This window comes from Tachysurus fulvidraco, chromosome 21 (assembly GCF_022655615.1).
Source record: "Tachysurus fulvidraco isolate hzauxx_2018 chromosome 21, HZAU_PFXX_2.0, whole genome shotgun sequence".
Lineage (NCBI taxonomy): Eukaryota > Metazoa > Chordata > Actinopteri > Siluriformes > Bagridae > Tachysurus > Tachysurus fulvidraco.
In genome coordinates this window covers 5,543,597-5,570,747 of record NC_062538.1, presented here as the reverse complement: position 1 = coordinate 5,570,747, position 27,151 = coordinate 5,543,597, and the positions used below count along the sequence as shown (strand labels likewise).

The following is a 27,151-nucleotide window of genomic DNA, read 5'->3' as shown; positions in this document are numbered from 1 at the left end:
CGCAAACGAGTAGAGGAAGCGGATTCAAGAAGCCGAGTATAGCACCCTAATCCTGGGATTTTCGCTAATCTCGTTATTGCTGTTGTTAAATCTGCACCGTCAGATAGAGAGTGTTGATGCACGCCGTGGATGACGGTAATTACAATATTTGACTTATCATAATTTCTGCTACAGTTGACTGTATCACCGAAATAGACATGTGGCCTATTGTCTGAGTTGGCCTGAAGCAGAATGGGTGCTGAAGACTCAAAGGAGCTGATCTTATTACCCTAACAAATCCATAACGTTAACTTGAGTCTGTTTGGTGATTCGAGTTAATTTATTGGGTTCGGTTAAATGATTTGTTCAGGCTCAAACGTGCAGCCTGATCACGTAGCCAACACTACTGTTGTATGTACTGAAAAGCCCGATCCTTCCGACTTAGATCAAACGTACCGTAGATGATGATAGTAATAATAATAATAATAATAATAATAATAATAATAATAATAATAATAATAATAATAAACTTTATGTTGTATAGTAGGTGGGCACAGTGGCTTAGTGGTTAGCAGGTTTGCCTCACACCTCCAGGGTTGTGGGTTCGATTCCCGCCTCCGCCTTGTGTGTGTGGAGTTTGCATGTTCTCCACGTGCCCCGGTGGTTTCCTCCGGGTACTCCGGTTTCCTCCCCCGGTCCAAAGACATGCATGGTAGGTTGATTGGCATAATGCATCAGAGTGTGTGTGTGCGCTGCGATGGGTTGGCACTCCGTCCAGGGTGTATCCTGCCTCGATGCCCAATGACGCCTGAGATAGACACAGGCTCCCCGTGACCCGAGGTAGTTCGGATAAGCGGTAGAAAACGAATGAATGTTGTATAGCACCTTTAAAAGTAGCTTCTCAAAGCGTTTGACATAAAAAGATGAAATAAATAAAAAAAAAAATACACACAACATTACAGACACTAAAACTAACCATACAGAAATGAAAAAGCCAATAAATAACAAACAAAGAAATCACATAAAAGCTACCCTAAAAAAGTACAAGCGAAGTGCAGGACAGTGTCCGATACTGATTTGTTAACAGAAATGACTGTATCTTTCCACCACAATATTCTTGCAAAATTAGGTTTCAGAATCTACAAGAGTGGCTGGATCACCACTCAGCCCAGACTAATAAAAACGGTTAGCGTTAGATCAGAGTATGACCAGCTGTCCGGGGCACATTTAATCTCATGTACTATCACATCATACAATACAGTGTTGACCACCGAGGCATGTGACCTTCACCAGCCGTCTATATCGATGCCATTTATTTGTACAGACACTGCAACAGAAATGGCAATAGAGATATATAAGTCCATTGCCAGGTACTTTTTAAGATACAGACCAGAATCCACCTTATACTGATACTGAGAAGCCTGGAATCCAACGTCCATTCTGTCTATATGCATATCGGATGTGATTCCAGTGAACAAACCAGTTGTGACCATAGATCTGAAATATTCATTTAACACATTTCCACTGCTGTGTGTCTATAGGAAATGTTTTGCTTTCTTATATTAGGGAAGCGATGTACCCTTTTTTTGGGTTAGTCATGGCACCAGGTGTGCGAGTGTCCCCCGAATTATAGTAATAGCCCCCGTTATACTGGCCAGTTTGCCAAGAATCAGAAATCTTTCTGCTCTAGTTGTTTTCTCACAATGAAAAATACACTTGCATAAACCTCACAACCATTTTTTTTTTTTTTTTGGAGTTAGAAATATCTCTCTCTGGGTCTACACTAAAAGTGAACATGGGACAGATTGATAATTTGTCACTGGATGCACATGAACAAGCCAAATCTTTTCATTAAGGTGTGGAAATGTATCTGTGTTTTACTCGAAACAGTGATCCCACAGTGGAATATGGACTTGCCATATGTTTTTTTTGTGTTGTTTTTTCTTCTAGTAATTATTGTTCCTTTTTTATATATTATTATTTATTTTTAATCTGAATTATGAATCTGTAAATGAATTTTTTCCCCAAGTCACATGCAGAGTCTTTACTGAGGACCAGAGGTCAACAAGCCACACTGTGACCAAACCCATCGTTCCTGCCGAGGATACGAACGGTTTCTTATTTTAAAATACGAATCAAATCTGTCTACTCTTGCAGATGGAAATAGCTCTGTGTCTAAGAAGGGATTTCATGCATTATGTGAAAATCTTGGCCAGCTGGTTGGCCAACTGTTTATGCTTTGGGGAGCACCGTAAGCAGCTTTTCTCTGTTTAACCCATAGGTTAAAGTTAGGTGTTGTAATTGCATACTTGAACAAGGGTCTTGTGGTATGGATAACTCCGGGGAAGAACTGTCGGATATCTGCATAGTGGCCACATGGAGCTCATTGTCTCCGTTTGCCGTCAATTCGTCAAAAGAACGATAGAATAAAAGGTATAATAATGCCATTGGCACTATTTACTGTATGGGTGCTGTTTGTTGTTGTTGTTTGTGTGTTAGGTGCATTATAAAGCCCTCGTGTAGACTTTCACAGGCACCATTTCAGGGCCTCGATCATGGTTACGAGGTGACAACTCCTTCATTTGCTGCCTTGCAGGGAAACAAGCAAACCAGAAAAAGGATACTTGTCCTGAATGAACTGTCTTGGCTAAGAGTGTCTAGAGGATGAGAATTACAGCTACCTTTATAGGCAACATGTCTGGGGCCATGATCATTGTCATAAGGTGACGATGAGCTTTTCTGTTGGTACGCAGCAAGAAAACATCACTAGTCCTGGCAGACTGGAACAAAGGCCAGTTGATAAAAATGGCCTGTACAGCCTCCTGGTGATCCAGCGACAGGATCCTGCGCTCTCATTGCTGTGGCCCGGGTTTGATTCCCATGCAGGAAGCTAACCCAGATACTGAGGGGTTAACTCCCAGTGCTAGTCCTAAAATGTGAGGGTTACGTCAGGAAGGGCATCTGGCGTAAAACCTGCACCAAATCAGATATGCAGACAAAGATGCTCCGCTGTGGTGAACCTGAACACGGAGCAGACAAAAGAAGAACAACTTTATAATGTCTGCCTATGTATGGTCATGGTCACATTATAATGACTTTTTTTCATGGTACTGAGCAAGGAAATGAGTAAATCTGAAATCTTTGCTAAGAACAAAACAGTGTCGGTGTTCGTTCACGGTTAAATGCATAACCTTTCACATTTGACCAAACTCTAAGTGAAAGAAAAGTCAAAATGCATTAATTATCCACTGATTAATCCATTTCTAATGCTTCTCTTTCTCTAGTCATAGCCTCAGACGGTCCACCCACGAACAGACTGATGTATATTGTACATAGTGCATTTATATTAAGTTTTTGTTATTTCGCAGACGCTTTTATTCAGAGCGTTTTTGTCATTTGGCAGACGCTTTTATTCAGGGCGAAATACAAAAGGAAAATGCACCTGAAGGCACAATTACGAAAAGTACTTGATAAATCTGTAAGGCTTCATAAGACTGTTGTCAACCTAATGCTGGTTCAGGTACAGTAAGTTCTAGATTGGTTTAGTCTGCAGCTAAATGTCACAAACTCAGAAGTCAGAATTTAACTAAGTGCATAAACTACAAAGAAGTTTGTTTAAAAAGTACTAATGCATAAAACAATCAATGAAAAACATTCATTCATTCATTCATTTTCTACCGCTTATCCGAACTTCTCGGGTCACGGGGAGCCTGTGCCTATCTCAGGCGTCATCGGGCATCGAGGCAGGATACACCCTGGACGGAGTACCGACCCATCACAGGGCACACACACACTCTCATTCACTCACACACTCACACACTACTAACAATTTTCCAGAGATGCCAATCAACCTACCATGCATGTCTTTGGACCGGGGGAGGAAACCGGAGTACCCCGAGGAACCCCCCGAGGCACGGGGAGAACATGCAAACTCCACACACACACTTTTGACGGAGGCGGGAATCGAACCCCCGACCCTGGAGGTGTGAAGCGAACGTGCTAACCACAAAGCCACCGTGACCCCTATATGAAAAACAGTGTAGTCAAATTAAATGTTCTCCTAAATACCGTTTGATAAATACTTTATAGATACTGGCAAAAGGCTTCTCCGTTTCCGTGCACTTCAGGGCACCAGTTATTATCAGTCTGATAGGAAACAAATTTTTAAACACCTTGAAAATGGAGAAACATCTAGGCACAGGATTGAAACGCGTTTGTAAGACGAGTCCGTGTTTAACGGAGTCTGAATACTTGAGTATGCATCCAGGATCAATTCCAGGTTTGTTTTCACACCGACAAATTCCTTCCGCTCTGTGGATCAATTGTGCAGTTTTATATGTCACTCCTGCTATGGGAATCGGCTATAAATAGGAGATGAGAAGTACACACTGTTATTGTACTTATTAATGCTTATTAAGCTGATGTGCTCTATTATTTATTTACGTTGCGTGTCTATAGATTGACACTGATGAGGAGGATATGTTTAGACCTTCGGTCAAAGATAATCCTTTATATTCTAAAATTAATCCAGCTTTTATTCTAGTCAAGTAGTTTGTGGTTTTTAATGCTTGTTATTCGATGCCTGGCTCGAGAGCCTTAAATCACTGTACCATGGAAATGCAAGGTTGTCCATGGTTCCTTAAAAGATGGAAGTAAATGCATTAAAAGAAACACTTCGAATTACATTTCTGAAAGCCAAGAGCTTTAATTCTGTAACCCGGTGTTTAATTCCGTTTAGTTTTTAATCTGCGATTGAATCTGGAAGACTTGTACTATAGTATCATTAAAAGAAAATACGGCATGTATTAAATCAAGGATATCGTTAGCTTCCGAACGTGTATCTGGCCTAAACAAATACAATGATGATGTGGGGAATTTTGAGAACAGGTTGTTCATCGGAGGTCAAAAACCTGTGGTAAAAATCTTGGATAATTAGAATGAACCGAGTATAAAATGCAGTGAGGCTGCTTGTTCCATCTCTAAATTGGATCATGAGGATGTCGATGCCCTAGAGCACCTGTTTATGTCTGTACCGCACATTAGAATGCTAGTGGTTTTGTATTATTACATGCGACACCTCGATATTTTCTAATGTTGGGTTTGGCAATGCTTGCTTTTCTGATCCTTGCTTCTTCCTCCAGGCTCCGTCTCAGTGAACGGCCGCAGCATGCCCTTCTCCACCAACGAAGGCAGCGAGATCCTGGACCTGGATGGTGAGATGTATATTGGCGGTCTCCCCGAGGAAAGCAAAGCTTTACCTCTGCCCCCCGAGGTGTGGACAGCATCGTTGCGGTTGGGCTTTGTGGGTTGCATGCGGGACATGTTTGTGGATGGCCGGAGCCAGGACTTGCGGCGTCTAACCGAGCTGCAGAGCGCGGCGAGCGTCAGCGTCTCCTGCACACGTGAGACCCACCGGCGCTGCAGCACCGAACCCTGTTCCCACAGCGGCCACTGCCACGAAGGCTGGAACCGTCACATATGCGACTGCACCGGCACCGGATACCTGGGGCCCAACTGTGAAACTGGTGAGGGTGGAAATGCTTGAGGGTAGAGAGAAAAAAGGAGATTCAGAGCTTTGTACTGCATTGTATTGTTTGTGATTTGGGCAGAAATGAGTAATGCCACATGAGCCACAAAGCTTACAGAAACGGATCTTATTCACGGTGACACAAATTCACTTTGCCCCTTTGTCTGTGTTCCGGTAGTGCTGTGCGATTTCTAACTCACTTCTGCCATCTGTTGTCTGTAATCAGAATAGCAATCAGTAATGCACATCAGTAATGGCTGTCTAATGGAGACCAAATGCTTTTATTAGTGAGATCAAATGTCTGTCAGTCCTGTTGTTATGGAATAAGGTCGTAGTCGACTTAAATTTAGCCCGAGTGGAAAATAAACTAGCTGGAATGTTCAAATTAAATCAAATTAAATCAAATTATAAGTGATTTTTTTTTTTTTTAGGGCTGTTAGTCTGAAATTTTCAGATATTAAGAAATTAGGGATTAATATTTACTGTTGCTATGGCAGATTCTAATCATGTAATGATACAGCGAACGCATCCGGGATCGATATATGTGCATGCAAATTATATGTATATGTATTTTTGTTACGGAAAAGGTGTTCATAGGAATTCATCCGTATAATTAGTAAAAAAAAAACATTACATAAATGAACAGATAACACAGAGCTCCTTGCACAGAACTGCTATGGTTTAAAGCTGTATTGTGTAACATAATGACTCATTAATGAGATTCGGTTCATTCGGTTTGGGAGAAGCCTTTTGTTTTGCCATCAGATGCCTTTCTCCTGTCCGTTCGAGGCGTCGTCGTGCAGGACGACGACGACCAGGAGAACAAAATGGCTACCAGGGCGACGTTCTTTAAAGTGATCTGATCTGAGCGAACGTTGATAACAGTGAGGCAGGAAATGACTGGAAATTTGACACAGGAAATGCGCTGTGATTTCTGCCAGGTTGTTTTTACCTGTGACAATCTCACCCACGTCTCTGCGTGCTCCCGTCTCGCTTACATTCGCACACACACACACACACACACACACACACACACACACACACACACACACACACCGTTTTAGCTAATCTTATGAAAATGATACACTTCTGTTTCAACCAGTTTTTAAATCCTGATTAGGTCAGCGAGTGAGATGCGTTAAAGCTCGACATCAAACAAAGCGGAAACGCCGCTGATGTGTGTTGGGCTCACACTGTTACCACACGCTGCCGTGGAAGAACGTCCTGATTGTGTAGCCTGTAGCGGCAGAGCGCTAGTGATCATACTTCAGCCTTATTTTGTAGCATTCTAGCATGAAGGATTTATAAAGGATAAATAAACCAGGACGGAGAGAAGGATGCTATAAAAAGAAGCTAATACTGTTCCATGTTCCGCCCACGCCGTGTATTAATCGTGAATAAAAAAGGAATAAATGTGTGTTTGGTGTTTCTCCTGTGCAGAGGCCACAGTGCTGAGTTACGATGGCAGCATGTTCCTGAAGGTGCTCATGCCTCGTGCCATGCACACGGAAGCCGAGGACGTCTCACTGCGCTTCATGTCCCAGAGGGCTTACGGTCTGCTCATGGCCACCACCTCCTCAGAGTCTGCTGACACCCTGCGCCTGGAGCTGGACGGGGGAAAAGTCAAACTCACCGTCAACTTAGGTAACCTTTCACCTCTGGCCCTGGCATTGCCTGCTCTCTGGACAATGTTTAATGACATTAACAGTGCCAAGGGTAGAGTCAGCACTTCTATTCTCTTCTCTTCTCTTCTCTTCTCTTCTCTTCTCTTCTCTTCTCTTCTCTTCTCTTCTCTTCTCTTATTATTATTCTTCTCTTCTCTCTTCTCTTCACATCTCATGTCTTATCTTTTCTTCTCTTCTCTTGTTTTCTCTTCTCTTCCTATCTCTTCTTTTCTCTTCTCATCTCTTCTCTTGTTTTCTCTTCTCTTTTCTTCACTTCTTTTCTCTTCTCTTCTCTTTTCTTCACTTCTCTTCTCATCTCTTCTCTTCACATCTCATCTCCTTTCTTCTCTTCTCTTTACATCTCTTCTCTTTTCTTTACATCTCTTCTCTTCACATCTCACCTCTTTTCTCTTCTCTTCTCTTCTCTTTTTTCTCCTCTTTTCTCAGCATAACTTTCACTCCATCCCTCAGCCTTCAATGGCTATCATGTCTGCAGTTCTGGAGCGGACAGCCAGGAGACCAGCTCTCTAACAGGATTTAGCGTAGTGGGAAATAAGTCTTTAAACTGTGAACTCTAGCAGTGTTATTTTAAGTAGCCCATTGATGTCGACTCCCACCCCCTCGGCCTAACCCCACCGTCACAGGAGATGCGGCCGATGCTTTCCTTTCTGTTCTCTGCTTCTCCGTACACACTCAATGGAAATGTGAGAAAGTTTAGCGAGATGTGCCTAAGAGCACAGACCCCATAGCCATCGTTCTATATGCACAGTATAATTAATCACATTTCAATGCACATGCCAGTCATACGTAAATAACATCCTGGCCCTGACAACGCTCATATAAATATCTTATTCAATGTAGCGTATCCCAGTTAGGCTTTTATTCCAATTACCCAAACCCAGGGGAAAATAGATTGCATATGCCTTCAATAAGCCAAAAATGGAAAGCATGAAAACATCTTAAATATTTGATGTGGCTCCAGCGTTTGTGTGAATTTGTGGCGTGTGGCGGGGGGGGGGGGCTGAAGTGTAGACGACATGCATCGCTCAGCCTCGGGCTGGAAATTGAGATGTCCAAATTAGAGGATTTATGCTCCATTTCACACAGACCTGCCACTGTTTTCTACCCAATAGCAAAGTGATTAGGAAAAAAGAAAGATAGTCTGGAAGAGTAAAGTCGCATTAGATACAAAAATCCTTCACAAATATATCATCTCATTACTCCAGCCTTTTTTTCCCGCCACGTCTGCAGAATATAGGGATTACGAAGGACAAGAATTTGACACATTTCCCTTTACCAATTAAAATGAAAACAAACAAATAAATAAATAAAAAATGTGTGCTTGACTGACTGTAATGCAAGTCTAAAGGCAGCTTTCAGGACTTTAGTAAACATATGAAACATGAAGGTAAGCTCAGAAACCTGTATCTGATGGGATTAGTTTCTGAGGGAGAAGAATTTAGCTTTTTGTATTATTATTATTATTATTATTATTATTATTATTATTATTATTATTATTATTATTATTATTATTGTTGTTGTTGTTGTTGTTGTTGTTGTTAATAATGATACTACTACTACTAATAATAACAACAACAATAATAATAATAATAATTATTATTATTATTATTATTATTATTATTATTATTATTATAACAACAATACATTTTATTTGAGGGTGCCTTTCAAACTTTCAAGGTCACTTTACAAAAATACATTTAAAACACACAGCATAATATACATCATACAAATAGACAACAGAATAATAAAATAAATTAAAATAAATTAAAAAAAAATTATTATTATTCGTGAATACAGATGAATATGGAAATGCACAGGTTTTACTTAATAGCTAATAAATATTTATTTACTGAATGCAGTAAGAGATAAAAAGTAAGCTGGAGTGTCTATTGTGCTAAAAGTTCACGATGATCTTAACAATCCTAGCTAGTATCGTCTGACTCACTTTCTGGTAGGATTACACACAAACAGGGTTAAACCAGAGGCTCACGTCCGATCACGATACAGGGAAATGTGTCAAGATGCTTGTTCATGTTCTTGTACAATCTCAGAAATGCTACAAATAGATGGATAGAGATCAGTTTTTAGTATTTAGAGGTTTATGAGTCAGTTAGCTGGAATGACAGAGATCTTACACAGAGGAAAAAATGGTGTGTGTGTGTGTGTGTGTGTGTGTGTGTGTGTGTGTGTGTGTGTGTGTGTAGGTCAGTGATGCTGGTCCTTGGCTGTCTGTGCTCACTCTTCTGTAGTGGTTGACAGCTGGAGAGCTCACCACAGCCAAAATGCTCCCACTATTTATACGAATCTATACCACTAACGTCAAAATCGTACCTCAAAGTACCGGTAAGATAATCGTCAGCATTTATGGACTGACTTGTTACTACTGCATTTTCTCAGATTAGAAACACAAAGCAGGAAACTAATACAGATGAATTGTTTAAGCCAGGATCATTTGGCTGTTGGTGCAGGCTGCCCCTTTCTTCCCCTTTGGCTCCACCCACTCCAGGAGACTCTGAAAGGACAGAGCGGTCTTCTCGCCAAGTAGCTTCTGCTGTTCACCTGAGCTACAGTATATTAACCCTGTCAGAAGGAGAGCACTAATGCACACATACAGTACACCGAGTTACCGTTAATATTTCCACTCATAATGACAGCTAAACTTATCATATACGTAAGCGTACAATTACTGAATTTAAATACACATGACGAATGATGAATGTTTTTTGATCAGCGAAACATCAGTGGGTTTAGTAGAAGCCTATCACCTGAAGGAATAGACACCGGGTTGGAGTTCTCGTGCCGTATGTTCTCTTTATAAGGAGTGTGTAATAGCAGCAAGTGCACCACACTGTTACACACTCATCAGTGTAACCGCTGTGCTGAGAATGAGCCACCACCTGATCGTATTCGGGCAGCGAAAGCCCCTTTCCCTTTATGGACAGGGTAGATGTGGGAAGACACAACGGGCCTCGTTTATCATAAAAATCCTGCTTTACCCCCCCCAAAAAAAAAAAATTACAGGTTTTTTCACTAATTCTTATTTTCCTCATATTCATGTGTATATTAATAAACACCAATGACACACATTACTGAACACATTCACGGCAACATCGATTTTGCCCACAGCAAAGCCCACAGACAGCTGATCATGATACAATAAGGACTAAATGAATGAGAAACAGGAAGCAACAGAGCAAATTTTAAGACTAGCATGTATTCAGTTTGCAGTTGCGTAGCTCAGCCACGGCAGAGGGATGCGGTAACCTAGTGGTTAAGATGTTGCACCAATTGGAAAACCACTTGCTGCTGGGCCCCTGAGCAAAACCATTAACCCGCCAGTGTATATACTGTACAGCCCCATCCCCAGGGGGAAGTCGTGGCCTAATGGTTAGACAGCGGCTTTACAGAACATAAACATAAAACAAAAGGTTAATACAAAGATTAATATAATTCAAAAAGTCAAGATTAATAGTAGATATTTTTAAGTGTTTGTGTTTATCCCCAATGAGCAAGTCAGCGAGCGAGTGACCTAAACGAGCCTCGTTACTCAGCAATCCTGTATCTATATACAGTATTATAAGTGATGAAACGAATGTAATAAACTAATAGCTAACAGTAAACGAATAAACAGGTGACTCGCTGTGTATTAGCTTGTGAGAAGGTTGATGTGCACATGTCCAGGTGTCACATGCAGAAAGGCACATGGCGAGAATGAAGCAGACTTTCTGTGCTCCCGTGTCCGTGGGTGTGGAGCTGTGTGAAAGGGGCAGGGTTGACTCTCGGCTCGTCCCCGGATGGTGTGCTTTATGCAATGCTGTTTGCTCTTCTGCAGATTAAACCTTGAAGGATGTCTGTTTTTAATTATGATTTTGCAACCTTTGTTTTGTTTCTGTTTCTGTTTCTTTCTTTTCTTTTTTTTTTTTTTTAATATCTCACCATCTCACTCTCTCTCTCCACCAGATTGTATCGGGATAGACTGTAACCTTAGTAAGTGCTCCCTTTTTTTATACAAGAAATGTCTCTTTTTAAAAGACTGTCTTTGCAATTCTGTTTCTGTCACTCTTCTCTCTCTCTCTCTCTCTCTCTCTCTCTCTCTCTCTCTCTCTCTCTCTCTCTCTCTCTCTCTCTCTCTGTTTTAAAAATATTAACCTCCCTTCTTCTGTCTGTCTGTCTGTCGGTATCTCTCCGCTCCTCCCTTCGTCTTCTCTCACGTCTCTCTGTCACTCAAACGCTGCGTCTTTTTGGTGGAGTTTGATAGTCAGAGGCGGAGGAGAGAGAAGCACTGAAGTGTTTCAAATGAGACACAACCACCCATTTAACGCTTCCTTTTTATAGCAAGCTGACTGTCTCAGTTTTCAAACACTAAGTTGGATTATGATCCTCCTGAGCCTTCAGTCTGTAAGTGGAGGTGTATTGTATTAATGCAACGGAAATAGAAGACGGTGAGAATCCAGTGCTCTGCAGCAGGATGTGTCACAATCATTCAGCGACAGGAAGCAAATGATTATGGGGTGAGAGATTAAAATCAAAGACTGGTAATAATAATAATAATAATAATAATAATAATAATAATAATAATAATAATAACAACAACAACAACAACAACAACAATAATAATAATAATACAAATAATATTACTACTACTACTACTACTACTACTAATAATAATAATAATAATAATAATAATAATAATAATAATAATACATTTACTAATTAATAATAATAATAAATTTCACCTTGTTTCAGATGTTTTCTGTGCCTTTTGTGCATGGACTTTAGTTAGATCTTTATTTCTTCTGGGACGTTTTCCACTTTAAAAAAGAATATAGAATTTAAAAATCCCTTGCACCCATTTTAATAATGAGCCTAATAATTGAAACGTTGAATTATTTTCTGAAGGGTTCAGTGAACTTTATTTTACACTTAAGCGTTCTCGGGCTGATCTGCTATATACTGCAAGGTTCAGGACTATAAAAAGCAGTTAAATAACTTGTAATAACTGCTGTATTCTTCCCTACTTATAACTCTATCCTGAAGTGCTATCTTTTTGGTGGCTTAGTGGTTAGCACGTTTGCCTCACACCTCCAGGGTCGGGGTTCGATTCCCGCCTCCATCTTGTGTGTGTGGAGTTTGCATGTTCTCCCCGTGCCTCGGGGGTTTCCTCCGGGTACTCCGGTTTCCTCCCCTGGTCTAAAGACATGCATGGTAGGTTGATTGGCATCTCTGTGAGTGTGTGAGTGAATGAGAGTGTGTGTGCCCTGTGATGGGTTGGCACTCCGTCCAGGGTGTATCCTGCCTCGATGCCCGATGACGCCTGAGATAGGCACAGGCTCCCCGTGACCCGAGAAGTTTGGATAAGCGGTAGAAAATGAATGAACGCGCTCCAATCCTCATGACACGTTTTGGACATCAAAATCTACTTGTTAAACATTTTAACGTGAACTAACCCCTTGTCTTTACTGCTCATGAGCTGAAACAAAGCTCATCATCAAGCTGATTTTATTCGCTTTGTTAAGGCGGCAGGTGAACTTTAGTTTCTAAGTTTAACCTTCTTGGAAGTCTGTGTGAATGTCGTACATCTCAAATATGGGAATTTGTAGAATTACTTACAAATTAGAGCAAACATACCAACTTTTCAGTTGCAAAATGTTTGATAGGATGCTCTTATATGAAGAAAAGTGATTTAGGTGAAAAATATCAGATGACACTCTGCTTCAGTTAGAATAATGTAGTATTAGTGAAGACAAGCCAAAGACACTTAAAACTAAAGAGAAAAAGATACTCGTTTGGAAAATGTGCATCTTTCCAAATTTAAATCCCCTTTATGTAAGTATTTGAGTTTTTTGGTTGTTTTCTATAATATGTAAACCCTTTTTTAGTGTTTAGTGTCAGCGAGGTAGTCTTGATACCTTCATGTCCTCTGATCTACAGTAATTACCTAGTAATTATACTGTACATATAATTAAAAACAACCACTTGTCATCTTATTTCTTTATATTTTCAGACAGTCGATTGAGTGGCAAATTATTACAATAAGTACAAAACGCCACAATCATTTTTACTAATCCTTAATTAACCTGCCTGCTTCTAGAAAAAAGTAGTTATTAAGTTATTATCTACAATAACGGTACACAAAAGGTGGTCCAGAGAACCCCAGGGGTCCGAAAAACATTTCCAGGGGTCAGAGATTTAAAAAAAAACTTTTTAAATTTATTTATTATTTGCATATTGAATCACATCCTTTTATAAACAAAGGTATTGTGTGTATTATTGTGTTTTTATAGGTATTAAACTTTTTGACTGGTCATTTGATTTCATTCGGTTTAATCCAAGCTTAAACAGAAACAGTTACGTTACAGTTAAGAGTTCTGTACAGTTTGGGATTAAAATGTTCTTTGGTTCCAGTAAATAACCCAAAAAAATCCCTTGCACCCATTTTAATAATGACTAGGGTTGGGTATGAAAAGAAATTTTCCAGTTCCGATTCCGGTTCCGGCTCTGCCTTACGATTCCCGGTTCTGATTCCGGTTCCATAATAAAAGAAATGTGAAAAATAATGCACAATACTTAAACAATTCCATTTGTGTTTATTAATCACTCTTTAAACATTTTAAACAGAAATTCATATCGATTTAAATGGAAATAAATCCAACATCAAATTTAACCTCCAGAATTACAACTTAGCAAAACAGTTAGCAATTTTTCTGAAGAAAAACAAACATGTCCGCTTTCTCTGGGAGAAGACGAGACCTTTCCTGGCTTATTGTATCTCCAGCTGTGGAGAAAACCCTCTCAGAGCGAGTGTAGATTTGCTTCATTGTTGTAGCTTTGGGAATGAATCCACACTTTAGACTTTTTTTTTAGACATGTTTAACACAAAGTGCGTAAACTGCGTTAATTTGGTTGCGTGACTGTAAACAGTGTAAACAATTAATATTCATGAGGTAAGATGTGGCTATTTAAAGTGACCACTCCCAGCGCTTTGCCCGTCATCACATCGGAACCGCGTTTGGAACCGAAACTTAACAATTCCGTGCGGTTCTGGTTCCTGTTAAAAAACAAAACCGGTTCCCAACCCTAATAATCAGCCTAATCATTGAAACGTTGGATTATATTCTGACGGATACTACAGTAGGAATTTATTTTACACTTATAGGGTTCTCAGGCTGATCTGCAATATCAGGTAAGGAATATAAAAAGCAGTTACATCCAAATGCCAAATGTATTCATCCCTACATATAACTCTATCCTGAAGTGTTACCTTTTTCCTCTAACTCTAAGCGCTTATATAGCATTTCCTCTCAGTCCTCGAATTTTAAAAACATTCCTTCAAGTGAAAGTGTGCTCTTTTTTTTTTTTTTTTACGACAGGAAAGGAAGCACAACTCTTGAATAACAAGCAAGCAACAGATACATATAATCATACAAATAATCAGCTCAACATTTCCCCGTATATTTAGAGTAACTCTTCTCTGATTCAGATGAAGTCGGTGGGGTTTTTTTTTTTTTTACTCTCATTGGCTTCGAATCATTTCACATAAAACTTGTAACACCTTCTCCGAGTCCAAAATGATACCCGAGAGGAAAAAAGCAGACATTATTAAACCTTCTACTCTTCCTTTAATTCATAAAGAATTAATAAATCATCTCAAGCTCACGTCGATTTAAATCGGTGTTGCAAATATTCTCACCGAATTATTTCCCGGATTAAAAAGTACAAAGCAAGTATGAGCCCAAAAGGGTAGACAGGCTGATGAGTTATTACACTGCTATTGATTCTGCGTCAAAGAAAGGACAATGAGATGTTTTGCAAATGCTGCGCTGTCTTCTAAATAATTAGCTAGAGCGGTGTTTAGCGTGTCCGAGTCCGACGTTACAGAAAACACAAAGGACCGATAATTAAAGTAGGGACCCGATTGAATAGAAGCGAATTACCGAAATCTCACTGATCCGTGTGACGTATCTAAGGACGTTAAACGATTCAAGATTTTTCAGGATTTTCGAGGATTTGTTATTTTCAGAACACTGCATAAAAACACATAGGACTATTTATACAGAGTTATTCATTTTAAATGCGATTAAAACAACAGCAGAAGCCTGTGATCGATCTCAAGGAAATATTTCAGAAAATACTTCTGGAGTTTTCTACCTTGTATGAATGTGTTTCCATATATATATATACTCTGAAAGGAAAGATGTCTAAAACATGCTAGCTATGTTTAATTATCCCACTCGGCGATTGTCCCGCTAGTTCTTGGGCAGTAATACACACCGTAGCAAAACCGTCATAAGTCTCATCAATTTGGTTCATAATCAGAAAAAAATTGGATGCATTGGTGCTCCAGACAGGATTTAATCACTTTTGGGGGTCACCAGACACATTTCAGGTTGGGAAATGCAGAGGATTGGATCATATTTAGAAGCTCATTATCAAGTTTATATAAATAGAAATCCCAGGATTCATCACAACAGCATCTAAAAACTTTTAAACATAAACATTTTTTTTTTAAAATTCCAGAGGCCAAGAACTGGAATCTGTGTCTGTTTTGTTGTGTCTATATTGTCTCTGTCTATATTCATAGTAAACGGTTATATCAAACCTACTTCTGAGACTTACTGTAAGACTCAAGTGCTTATTCGTAAGCATCTAGAACTTGAAGGTGTTATCTTCAACCACTAGAATTCTTTCTGAGGTTAAAAACATCTCTCAGTGAAAGACAACAATGTTCCTGATTAACTTTCTAGCAGACTCTCAGCAATAGAATCATTCATTTGTTTATAAAAATGGCCCTTAAGTCCAGACCTGAACACTGGTGTACGGTTAAAAGGGCTGATATTCGAAGGTTGAAACTGATTTCTGATGTGAATTCTTCTCACTCAATTGTGAGTTAACTGTTGAGTTTTTTATTACACGCCATGTTTGGTTTTTAAATACAGCGTGTGCTGCACTCGGACACAGCGTGAGTGATGGAGTCATCAGCACATCCGTCAGCCATACCGACATGTCTGACTCACCCAGAATCATACAGACCTCACACAGTCTCTGCTGTCCACCTGTTTGAAAAGAAAAGCTGACTAAAGCACATAATGTCAGAGACTGGGACAATGTCCTTGTTGTTTACTGTTATGTTGTTATGTCTTGTATGAGTTCACCTATTTCCCCTAATGTGGCTTGTCCCCTCCTTGTGTGTCGACTCATTGTCGAGTCATTATTCACAACGTGCGCTATGTTGGTCGTCGTGTTCTGTCACGCTGCCGACGGCGTAGTATGATTGAGCAGACCCAAGTGCAGGGATAAAGATGAATCATGGTTTATTTGACGAGAACCTAACAAAATGTCGCTTAATGTAAACAAGACATGGTACTAACCAAAATGAGAGCACTCGAAAACTACATAACATGACCGAAACGAGTCACAAGGGCAGACAATGGCTCATCAAGAAGCCGCCGCATAAAGGAGTAATGGGAAACAGGTGAACTCATACAAGACATAATCACTTACAGTAATGATTAACAATACACATGACAGTGCCCCCAGTGCTCCAGACATAGTCCCAGTCTCTCACACACACACACACACACACACACACACACATTTTTTCAATGGGTGCAAAAGTCTATAATTGCCAGAGTTGCAAATATTTCTATGTAACTCTCTAAAAGTGTCTAATTTCCTATTCTGCATATTTTGGATTTTTGATGTTCCGAATTTCTTAATCTGAAATTTTAAGCTTCGATGTTTTAAAATCTTAGCAATTTGAAAACAACAGATAATCTGTATTTTGTGATACTGTAAGTGTCGATGTTTTCAGTACACCATGAAACGACTCGTATTAGTCGCTGTATACGATCGAGATAAATTCATTCATATTCCAAAGCCTTTGTCGGCTAGTAACGAAAAATATATCATCTGAATTTAGTCATACATTCTAGCACTAAATATCCCTACATGGTGATCTATAGCATATGACCATACGTTAACGGTCCTGCTCCAAACCACAAGATGGCAACATTTACCAAGAATTTTAAGCCTCTGGTGTTTAATGTTCTAAACAGGGATCTTTCCTGGAACTGCAATGTCGACAGTGACTAAAGGGATGAGACTTATATTGTGTTAAAAGATGTATGGCTTTAATTAAAGGAAGTTTGGATAAATGCTATGACACTATATTCTGAACGTATTATGCCGCTGTAGTAATCCCTTCATCTGTGTTTGGGGAAGATGTACATGTGAAGAGAGAGATGTGCTCAGGCTCCAGTGCCATACAAATTCTGCTCGACCCTTTTATCATTGGGTGTGACAGGCATATTTAGACTGATGGAAGTTTTAATGATACTAAAATGTTCATTAACTTTTAAATAGGCAGAAATCGCCAGTAGTTAAAGTAAATTGCACTAAATTAGAGCCCTCTGCCATCTGGTAGGAGTCTCTTTTTGACCTCAGCATGTTGTGCATTTTAAACAGCTCAGCACTGGTGTGTGTGTGTGTGTGTGTGTGTGTGTGTGTGTGTGTGTGTGTGTGTGTGTGTGTGTGTGTGTGTGTGTGTGTGTGTGTGTGTGTGTGTGTGTGTGTGTGTGTGTGTGTGGGTTTAGGAAAAGTAATCTCCTAGACTTTTACCTGCAGATGACAATTTTTAAGTCACTTTTAAGAATTTTGCACAAGGCAAATGATGCATAATTTCCAAAATGAATGAGAATAATTGAGTTTATATACATCGAGTGTATATACATGATATTATATTACACTAAACTCTTACATGTTGATTAAGTATTGTACCAATAATTGATTAATAATTGAATTCTTGATTCATATTTCGGATATTAGGTGTTAATTTATTATATTTATTAACTGAAATGACTTTAGTTTAATTAATTTATGTTATTTTCTATTATTTGTGACGTTAAAATGCGATGTTTGAATAGGACAGTTTTTACTAATGAGTTTCCAGAGTCAGCACTTTGTAAAGCAGAAACTTTAAATATTCTCATATAAGAAAGTCAAGATGAAATGGTTATTATTATTATTATTATTATTATTATTATTATTATTATTGTTGTTGTTGTTGTTGTTGTTGTTGTTGTTGCTAAACAACCTAAATTAAAACCAAGAGAGAGCAAAAACTAGATGCTGATAACTGAAGGACTGTTTGAAAATGTAAATAAGATGTAGATCATTTTATGGACGTCCCACAGCATTAACCTGTTAAATTTAAAATTCAATTGAATTAAATTTATTTGTATAGTACTTTTAACAATTCACATTGTCTCAGAGCAGCTTTACAGAAGTATAGAAACAGAAGAGAAAAAATATATAATAATAATAACAATAATAATAATAGGAAGAGAAAAATAAGATTAAAATAAATAAATACATATATTTAAAGCTTAAAATTAGTTAATGAGTATTCATTTAACATTTGAAATACTATATATGAATAAATGCAGTTGTTGCTGTTGGGATATTGCTGTAGTATAAGAGGAATAAAACACGTCATCGGTTTCAGTCTTTATTCTGTTTTACCTAATTCATAGACACATTATTTAACTATTTTAAATATTGTGCAAAGTGCAGTGGACTGAAATTCCATCTTTGGACTCTTTGTTTATTTACCAGTTATACAGTATGTCACTTCTGATAGCAAGTAATGGCATCCTAAAGTCTGAGCAGGATGGAGGAAAGTTTGAGACCGACTAGACTTTGAATAATCTGCTGCAGAAACACAACGTTCCTTGACACAGGACTTGCTGTACAGGCCACTGCCCTTGTATCCTTCCCCATCACGTTCCCATCAATTCATGACGACGTTCCTCTCTGAACACACTGTGTAGGGACTGCGTTTCTTTTTACCACACACGTCATTTCCATGCGGTTAACTAAGTAGGTTTAGTTATACAGTAGTATGCAGTATGCAACATTCATTGCCTGATAAAATGGTGAATTATTCGGTCATGAAATCCTGATGTTCGAAAAGCTGTCCGTAAGGCGGTAAGGCATTTTTGTAGTCCTCATCTGTCCCGTGTAGGTGATCCTGTGCCCACTGTAGCCTCAAATTTCTGTTTAGTCCCCAGTAGTCTGCTGTTGTAGCCCATCTAGTTCAAGCTTTGTTACGTTTTGAGATGCTTTTCTCCTGACCACAGGTATAACCGGTGGTTATTTGAGTTGCTGTCGACTTGAACCAGCTCTTCAGACCTGTCTCTTCAACAGGGTATTAATACCCACAGAACTACCTCTAATAGGATTTCCCCTCACCACCACCACCACCCTTCTACTGTATATAAACTACCTAGAGTAAACTCTATCTACCTCCTCAGGACTGGTTCATTAATCGATCCCCTAAAAGAGCAGATGCATTAGTGTTATTGAGATCTATCTATAAGTATCTGATGAGTTCACACTAATATACACCGTTCTAAACTATTTTGGACATTATATGTTTCTGCATGGTTTATAAAACTCTTAATTATGAACCAGCATAATTTGGTTCCAGAAGGTGTGAGAACCTTAAAGCCCCTCCTGTCTGCTAATTAGGGCATGCATATGTCTCACATGTAGGATCTAATAAATATCCATACAACATCAACAGCCAGTCGCTGTCACATCCAGATTCTTTTTAAAAATAGATCCACACCAGAGTTAGCATATGCTTTGCTGTTTGTGTTGAGCGAAAGCAAGGAAACTGTCTGTATCTATATATAAATCACCCTGACTAACATTCCATTTGTGGATGTTAGCAAGTTTGGCGGTTTCTTGTTGCCTCTGGGTTTGGGAGACCAGAGAGAATGACGGCTGTGGAGTCGGACGTGTTCGGTGCCCTGAAGGAGAATATTAAAACATTGAAGCTGAGAGATGGATAAAAAAATAAATAATACGGTTGGTCAGCATCCATAGCACCCAGACCTTCACCCTGTGCTGTGTACTGTATGCTATGGATCATGGCCATGCAGAAAATCTCCTAAAATATATGAATATTATTTATAAAATAATCATATCCTGTTTTATGGTAGAATAAATAATGTTGGATAAATAAATGATGAGCAATTTCTGCTTCTTTGGATAGGACATCTGCTGACTTTCCTGTCGATCTCACCGATCGCCGTATTGTTGTTTTTGTCTTTAATTATACCGATATAGTCTAAAATTAAAAAATGTTCATTAGCGACTTTTTTAATACCAAGTTCACACTCACTCAAATTTATTTTATATCACAGCAATTTTTCAGTATTGCTTTTTTTCCATCTTTATCGTTAGGTAAGTATAGTAAGGTACTGCAAAGCATAATGTCATGCGTCCTGAAGACTTTCCCCCGCCTTTTACCGTACTGTTACAAGGTGCTGACACTGGAGACTCCTTCCATAAACGCTAAATATCTTCTATTATTACAGAACGTTTGTGCTAAATAACATCAGCGCTTTTAGTTTATTCATCATTCGGTTTTAATTACGCGGAGTTCTTGTGAATTTGTGACTATAGAGACGGTAACATTTTAGATCAGGTGCATTAATCTAGACCCGTGATTTGAACCAGCGCGTAAGCTGCAGTTAGCGCTGTTAAAGGAAGTTAATTAACACATTCTAACCAATCAGAGTTAAGAATTCGACAGCCGTGTGGTATAAACGTGTTTAATAAACTCGTATCACCCAGCATAGGATGAAGCATTTACTTTGTTGTGAATCTTTATAATGGACTCTCAGAGCCGCCTGGAACATGATGGATTACATCGTTTTTATCAAGACGACACCAGTACCTGCGATCTGAAGTCTTTGGGAGATATTTTGCATATTTTGTCTGCTCAGACTTGTAAATCTTTAAGCGGATCTCTGTGCACGCCGTGCCGCAGCTAAATAATACGAACACCTTGTCTGTGAGATTATTACAAATCAAGAGATTTCCTGTTAACAACGTGAACGCGAGATAAAGTCTACGCATTATGTATTCGTTATCCGTTACATGTTATACTGTATTATTCAGCTTATAGTACAGGTAGAATTGCAGAGGATATCTTACAGCAGTTTTGGGGTTCACCTTGCTTTTGGATTAAACCTGAGATGAGATTGTATTGCTGTAAATGTGCTGATTGGTGTTATGAAGGTGTGTACGTGCGTTTGTGTAACCTGCTAGTCTGTGGTCTACAGGACGCCGTAGTGCATTGATGAGGCAGACCAGTAGCCAGAGGCGGTGTGTGACTTTGGCCCTCTGTGTGTAGGTAAAGGACCGGAGACTCTGAACGCAGGGCACAAGCTGAATGACAATGAGTGGCACTCTGTGAAGGTGGTGCGCCGGGGCAAGAGCCTACAGCTCTCAGTAGACAATGTGACTGTGGAAGGTGGGTAGACCATAAACACACACACACACACACACACACACACACACACACACACACACACACACTCTCTGTCACAGCCCACCTACTGAGCACACAGTGAAGTAAACAGGAAGACATTTGGGAGATGGTGATGCTTGTACTGTAGGATATATTTAAATAATTGAACAAATATTTTCATACAAACATGGGTTCAAAACTCAAAAATATTTACAAGCATCCTGTGTGTGTGTGTGTGTGTGTGTGTGTGTGTGTGTGTGTGTGTGTGTGTGTGTGTGTGTGTGTGTGTGTGTGTGTGTGTGATTGAGTGAATGCTTAGTGTATGCCAGGTATGCAATAAACTGTGGATGCACCACGACCTTGCCTTACGTTTTCGTTTCTCATTATATTTTACATATTTTCTGTGTTCTGACTGCACAACATAGCTCTGTTGCTAATTTTCATTCTCTGTCACTGTATACAAAAAGATTTAATTTTTTATTTTTTTTTTTGCAAATACATACCAGCACTACTCCTGACTCAAGCCGGTTTGTCGATCTCTGCAGGCCAGATGAACGGAGCTCACACGCAGCTGGAGTTCCACCACATCGAGACTGGAATCATGACAGAGCGCCGTTTCATCTCTGTCATGCCATCCAACTTCATTGGCCACCTACAGGGCCTATCGTTTAACGGTGTACCCTACCTGGACCAGTGCAAGAATGGCGACATATCGTACTGCGAGCTGAACGCTCGCTTCGGCATGCGTCGCATTGTGGCCAAGCCGGTGAGCTTCAGGACCAGAGGCAGCTATCTGGCTCTGTCCACCCTGCAGGCCTACACATCCATGCACCTGTTCTTTCAGTTCAAGACCACCAGCCCTGACGGCCTGCTGATGTTCAACTCTGGAGATGGCAGCGACTTCATTGTGGTGGAGCTGGTCAAAGGGTGAGTGTGAGTGTGAGTGTGAGTGTCGGGAAAACCTGATTTCAGTTGACAGTGAGGTGCTTATAGTCCCAGTGGAGAGCTCTGAAAACCTTCTAGCTTGAAAAGTGAAAGTAATGCAATCCTGACTATAAATACTGGGAATGTATGAAAATGGATCAATACATATGCTGAGATTGTGTTTAAATAAAAACAGAGATTACAGAGATACAGAGATATACCGTACGTGTGCACACATTTCCCCTTAACATATTTTATTTACACTATATCTAAACAAACTTCTGTGGACACCAGACCATGGCACGCATACTGTATGTGATCTTTCCCAAAAACAAAGTCGAAGGCACAAAATTTTCTTGAATGTCTTTATAGCGTCCAGTAACTGGAACTAAGGGGCACAAACCTGTTCCAGCATGTCGATACCCCTTGCACATAGCGAGCTCCGTGCAGACATGATGTGCCAAAGTTGGAGTGGAAGATCTCGAGTGTCCTTCCAGAACCCTGACCTCAACCCCTATGAACTCCTTTGGGATGAATCCGAACGCAGATTTCACCCCAGATCTCCTCGCTTGACATCACTAATGGTCTTATGGCTGAATAAACACAAATCCAAATAGCTACAGTATGCTCCAACATACAGCATATCGGCAAGCCTTCCCATAAGAGACGAGGTTATTATGACAGCAAAGGAGGTGACTTTGGAATGTGATGTTAAGCAAGCACATGGGTACGATGGTCACGTGCCCATAAACCTTTGGCTTTGGGATACATTTGAGTTAATTTAGTATATAATGATCTTGTATAATCCACCAATAATCTGTGGTAGCAACACATATATATTTGTATTATTTTTGTATCATACAATCACGTATATTCTTAGCTAATATATTGTAATATATTCTGTTTTTACCGCACGGTAACATTCTACATGTAGATGTCAAGCCGTTATGTGAAATGCAAATCTGCTTGTCAGTAATGAATATAATAAGTCTTTTTAGCATAATACACGTTTCATCGGCGTGTTACAGAGTTTAACATGCGTTTATCGGTTTATCGTATAGCTTTATAACTTTGTTTTCTGGCTTGCTGACAACAGCTTCCATCATTTGTAATGACAACTGTAACGTACTGTAGCTTAAATAACGATAAACAAAATACTACTTACTACTGGAAAAAGTTGTTTTTTCTAAATTCCACCATTGATGATGAACAGTTGTGTCGTCAAAAATGGTTTTCTAAAAAGACTAGAATGATACTGTAATGTCTGGTTGAACATCTCTACTCATTCCTGATATAGTGTCAAAAATGAGCTTTCTCTAAGCACAAAATGGTGCAATTGGCCAGACGTTTCCTCTTTCTCTTTCTGAGTCTCCTTCCGTAGTCTGTTTCTGTTCAGCTGCTTTTTGATTAGTGTTTCTCGGGTAAAAAAACGTCTGTAACTCTATTTGAAATCCCACCAGCACAGTCGCCATGACTCGAACAGATGCTGCGGAGGCACATCAAATAAGCAAACACTTTATGTTGGATTTTTTTTTTTTTTTCAATCAGAGTGTTCCTACTTTGGGAGTTTATGTAAATCAGAGAAGTTAGAGAATGACTCAAGCTTCATTCGAAGTATTATCTATTGCTCTCCTGGCGCCAGCATAAAGGAAATGCTTGGAGGAATGTTTGATGATTCATCGGATGACAAATGCAGAGGCTAAGTTTAGATGGTCGATTTGGAAAGGAATCAATCTACTTCGTTGTGTTTTCAATTTGGTGACCAGCCTCAGAGTTCACAGAGATTAGCTTATTTCTTTTTTTCATGATTATTAATCCGATGATCTTCCTGCTGGAGTTGGTCATCGTTAGCATCCTCTGCTGCCGAGGATGAGAATTGCAATAACAGTGAAAATATCAATGGTTTCCCTATTCTTTCTTCCGCTAAACTTATACGTTGTAAAATTGCGAAGCTTCTTCGATTTTATAGCTAGTGAGGGAGGAACAAGTGCTGTCTGGTGGCCGAGCTTCAGTGTTCACTTCAGGGCTGAAAAAGTGGCTATATAATAATAATAATAATAATAATAATAATAATAATAATAATAATAACTAGAATGTACATTTTCTGAAGAAAATGTGAATGGTGCTTGCACGTGGCAAATCTCGGCACTCGGTTGCTAGGGTGAAATTTTAGGAATTTCCCATTCAAGTCTATGAGATATTTTTGGCCGCTTTTTCATCCGCTGTGCAAACATCATTGGTTGGATCACTTATAAAAGTCATAGCACACCTCTCCTTAATGAGCCGGTCAATTTGACATCTCATTCATGGGTGTAGGACAAAAGCTGCAGGACAAGTTACACGCTGAAGTTTTGTCCGGAAGAAGAATATCTCAGTATGCAAGATAAGATTGTTGCTTTGCAAGCACCATTAATAATAATAATAATAATGTAATGCGCAATCAACTGAACAACAGACATGTTGCCATGACTTTATATCCTAATTATATCAACATGTGAAGTAAGTTACTCAGTGATGTAACTACTACAACTATAATGTAATCTATGACAATGGTATGATAATCTATCATAAAATATATCATTTTCAGTGGCTCATCTTGCTAATACATGGGTCTGTCTTTTCACAATAAAGAGAACAGAAGAAGGAAACAAAGCAGAACTAGGGTAAATAGCATCTAATAATAAATATACTTCAGGACATCTATAGGATAAGGTGTAACATAATGTAACTTAAGATAGATGGGAAGCTTGACCTAGCAATGCAACTAGTATAGAGAATATAATGCTAGCTCTTTTGGAGACTTAGCCTGATTTATTTATTTATTTATTTATTTATTTATTTATTTATTTATTTATTTATTTATTTATTTATTTATTTTTATGAAGGTCAAAGAAACAACAATAAAAAGAAATCTGGAAATATATATATAGAAATGGAGAGTGAGAGTTATTAACAGTAAAATAAACTGATCGAGTCGCATGTAAGGACCAGTTATCTCAGTTACTTATGAATATTAGTATGAATATTACCCCCAGTACTTATGGACATATGGATATAGATGGATATATAATTGAGCGAAGTATTTTAGCTACCTAGCATTTTGGAAATATCGTGTTAGCAGTCGACTTGCGCGGCCGATCGTGTACATATTGATCTTAATTGTATAGGATGGTGTGGTGAAATTTCATTGGTGTAGAACGTGGCATTTAGAGCATTCGAGCAAAAGTTTCAGGATACAGTAAAGTGCTTGTGACTGAACATTACTCAGAGATTACTCATATAGAAGATGTTTCTTGTTAAAAGCTAAGCCAATGCGTCTGTGAACATTTTGGCTACATTCTGCCTTTCCAGTTAAGTAACACAGTCTTTTTAACAACAGTTAGTGCAATCAGCTATTGCCAATGAAGAGATCATTGAGTACTGCTGTAATGGGAGACGGTAAGCAGAGGTCAAGCAGTATCCCATGAGGGTTATGTATTAGTGATCCTATTTCCTATGATAATGCATTAGCCTTAGCATTAGCGATGTTGTTCTTTCTTTCGGACTACGAAGTAGTTTCAAGTGCCAAGAGGTCATCAGATCCACTAAAGGTCCAACCCCCCTGTTTACTAGAGCTCATTTATGCAGTGGGGGGAGAATTAATATTGTAAAAGGAAAGGACCCTGAGATGTTTAACTTTGTGTTCTGCCACCATCCAGAAAGCCAGTCATTCAGTGAGCAATTAGACAGCAGGTGGCCTCGTCTCTTACTGCTGCCTGCTGCTGCATGCTGAATGAGAACACTGTAATGAGTGTTCACTTCATACACTGCTCTCTCTCTCTCTCTCTCTCTCTCTCTCTCTCTCTCTCTCTCTCTCTCTCTCTCTCTCTCTCTCTGTTCCTCCGTCTCTGTCCCTCTACACATTCCATACACTCTCTTATCTCTCTCGCCTTTCCATCAGCTACAGTTTCTACTCTTTAGTTCCATGTTTTCATTTGTTTGGTGCCTTCAACCAAATCTAATTTTGAGGAAGTTGACAAAAAGAAGAAACACTGAGAGAGACACATCGTCCTCTGGGTAACACCGGATAGTGGAATTTTAATTAAGCTTGTGATTAATTAGCATAGAACAGAACTCCGATTATACAGCGGAAAGGAAATCAGATATGAGTGTGTAGAAAGAGATCAGGTAACAAGTATAAATTTCATTCTTAGACATTTTGTAATATTAAACTAAAAAATAAATGATTAGACTTTTATGGAGGGATATTAATGAGTGAATGAATGAATGAATGGATTTATCATTATATAATCCTTTTACCTGATTTTAATGTCAAACTACCTTCTAATAAAGGACTAATCATTTCAAAATCATAGAACAGCCTAATTATTATTCATTCATTCATTTTCTACCGCTTATCCGAACTTCTCGGGTCACGGGGAGCCTGTCCCTATCTCAGGCGTCATCGGGCATCGAGGCAGGATACACCCTGGACGGAGTGCCAACCCATCGCAGGGCACACACACACACTCTCATTCACTCACACACTACCGACAATTTTCCAGAGATGCCAATCAACCTACCATGCATGTCTTTGGACCCGAGGGAGGAAACCGGAGTACCCGGAGGAAACCCCCGAGGCACGGGGAGAACATGCAAACTCCACACACACAAGGCGGAGGCGGGAATCGAACCCCCAACCCTGGAGGTGTGAGGTGAACGTGCTAACCACTAAGC

The 27,151-nt window shown here is 39.3% G+C and overlaps 1 protein-coding gene across 5 annotated transcripts in view; it reads left to right on the top strand.

Moving 5' to 3' along the window:
• Positions 1–27,151, top strand: part of nrxn2a (neurexin 2a) — a 367,204-nt gene that overhangs the window by 164,324 nt on the left and 175,729 nt on the right. For 4 of the 5 annotated variants that reach the window (XM_047805716.1, XM_047805717.1, XM_047805714.1 and 1 more), the window contains 5 exons: positions 5,121–5,504; positions 6,947–7,150; positions 11,152–11,178; positions 21,395–21,514; positions 22,057–22,438. In XM_047805716.1, coding sequence (XP_047661672.1) covers positions 5,121–5,504; positions 6,947–7,150; positions 11,152–11,178; positions 21,395–21,514; positions 22,057–22,438 — 1,117 coding nt within the window. The remainder of the gene's footprint in view (positions 1–5,120; positions 5,505–6,946; positions 7,151–11,151; positions 11,179–21,394; positions 21,515–22,056; positions 22,439–27,151) is intronic. The other variant, XM_047805715.1, reaches the window with a different exon arrangement.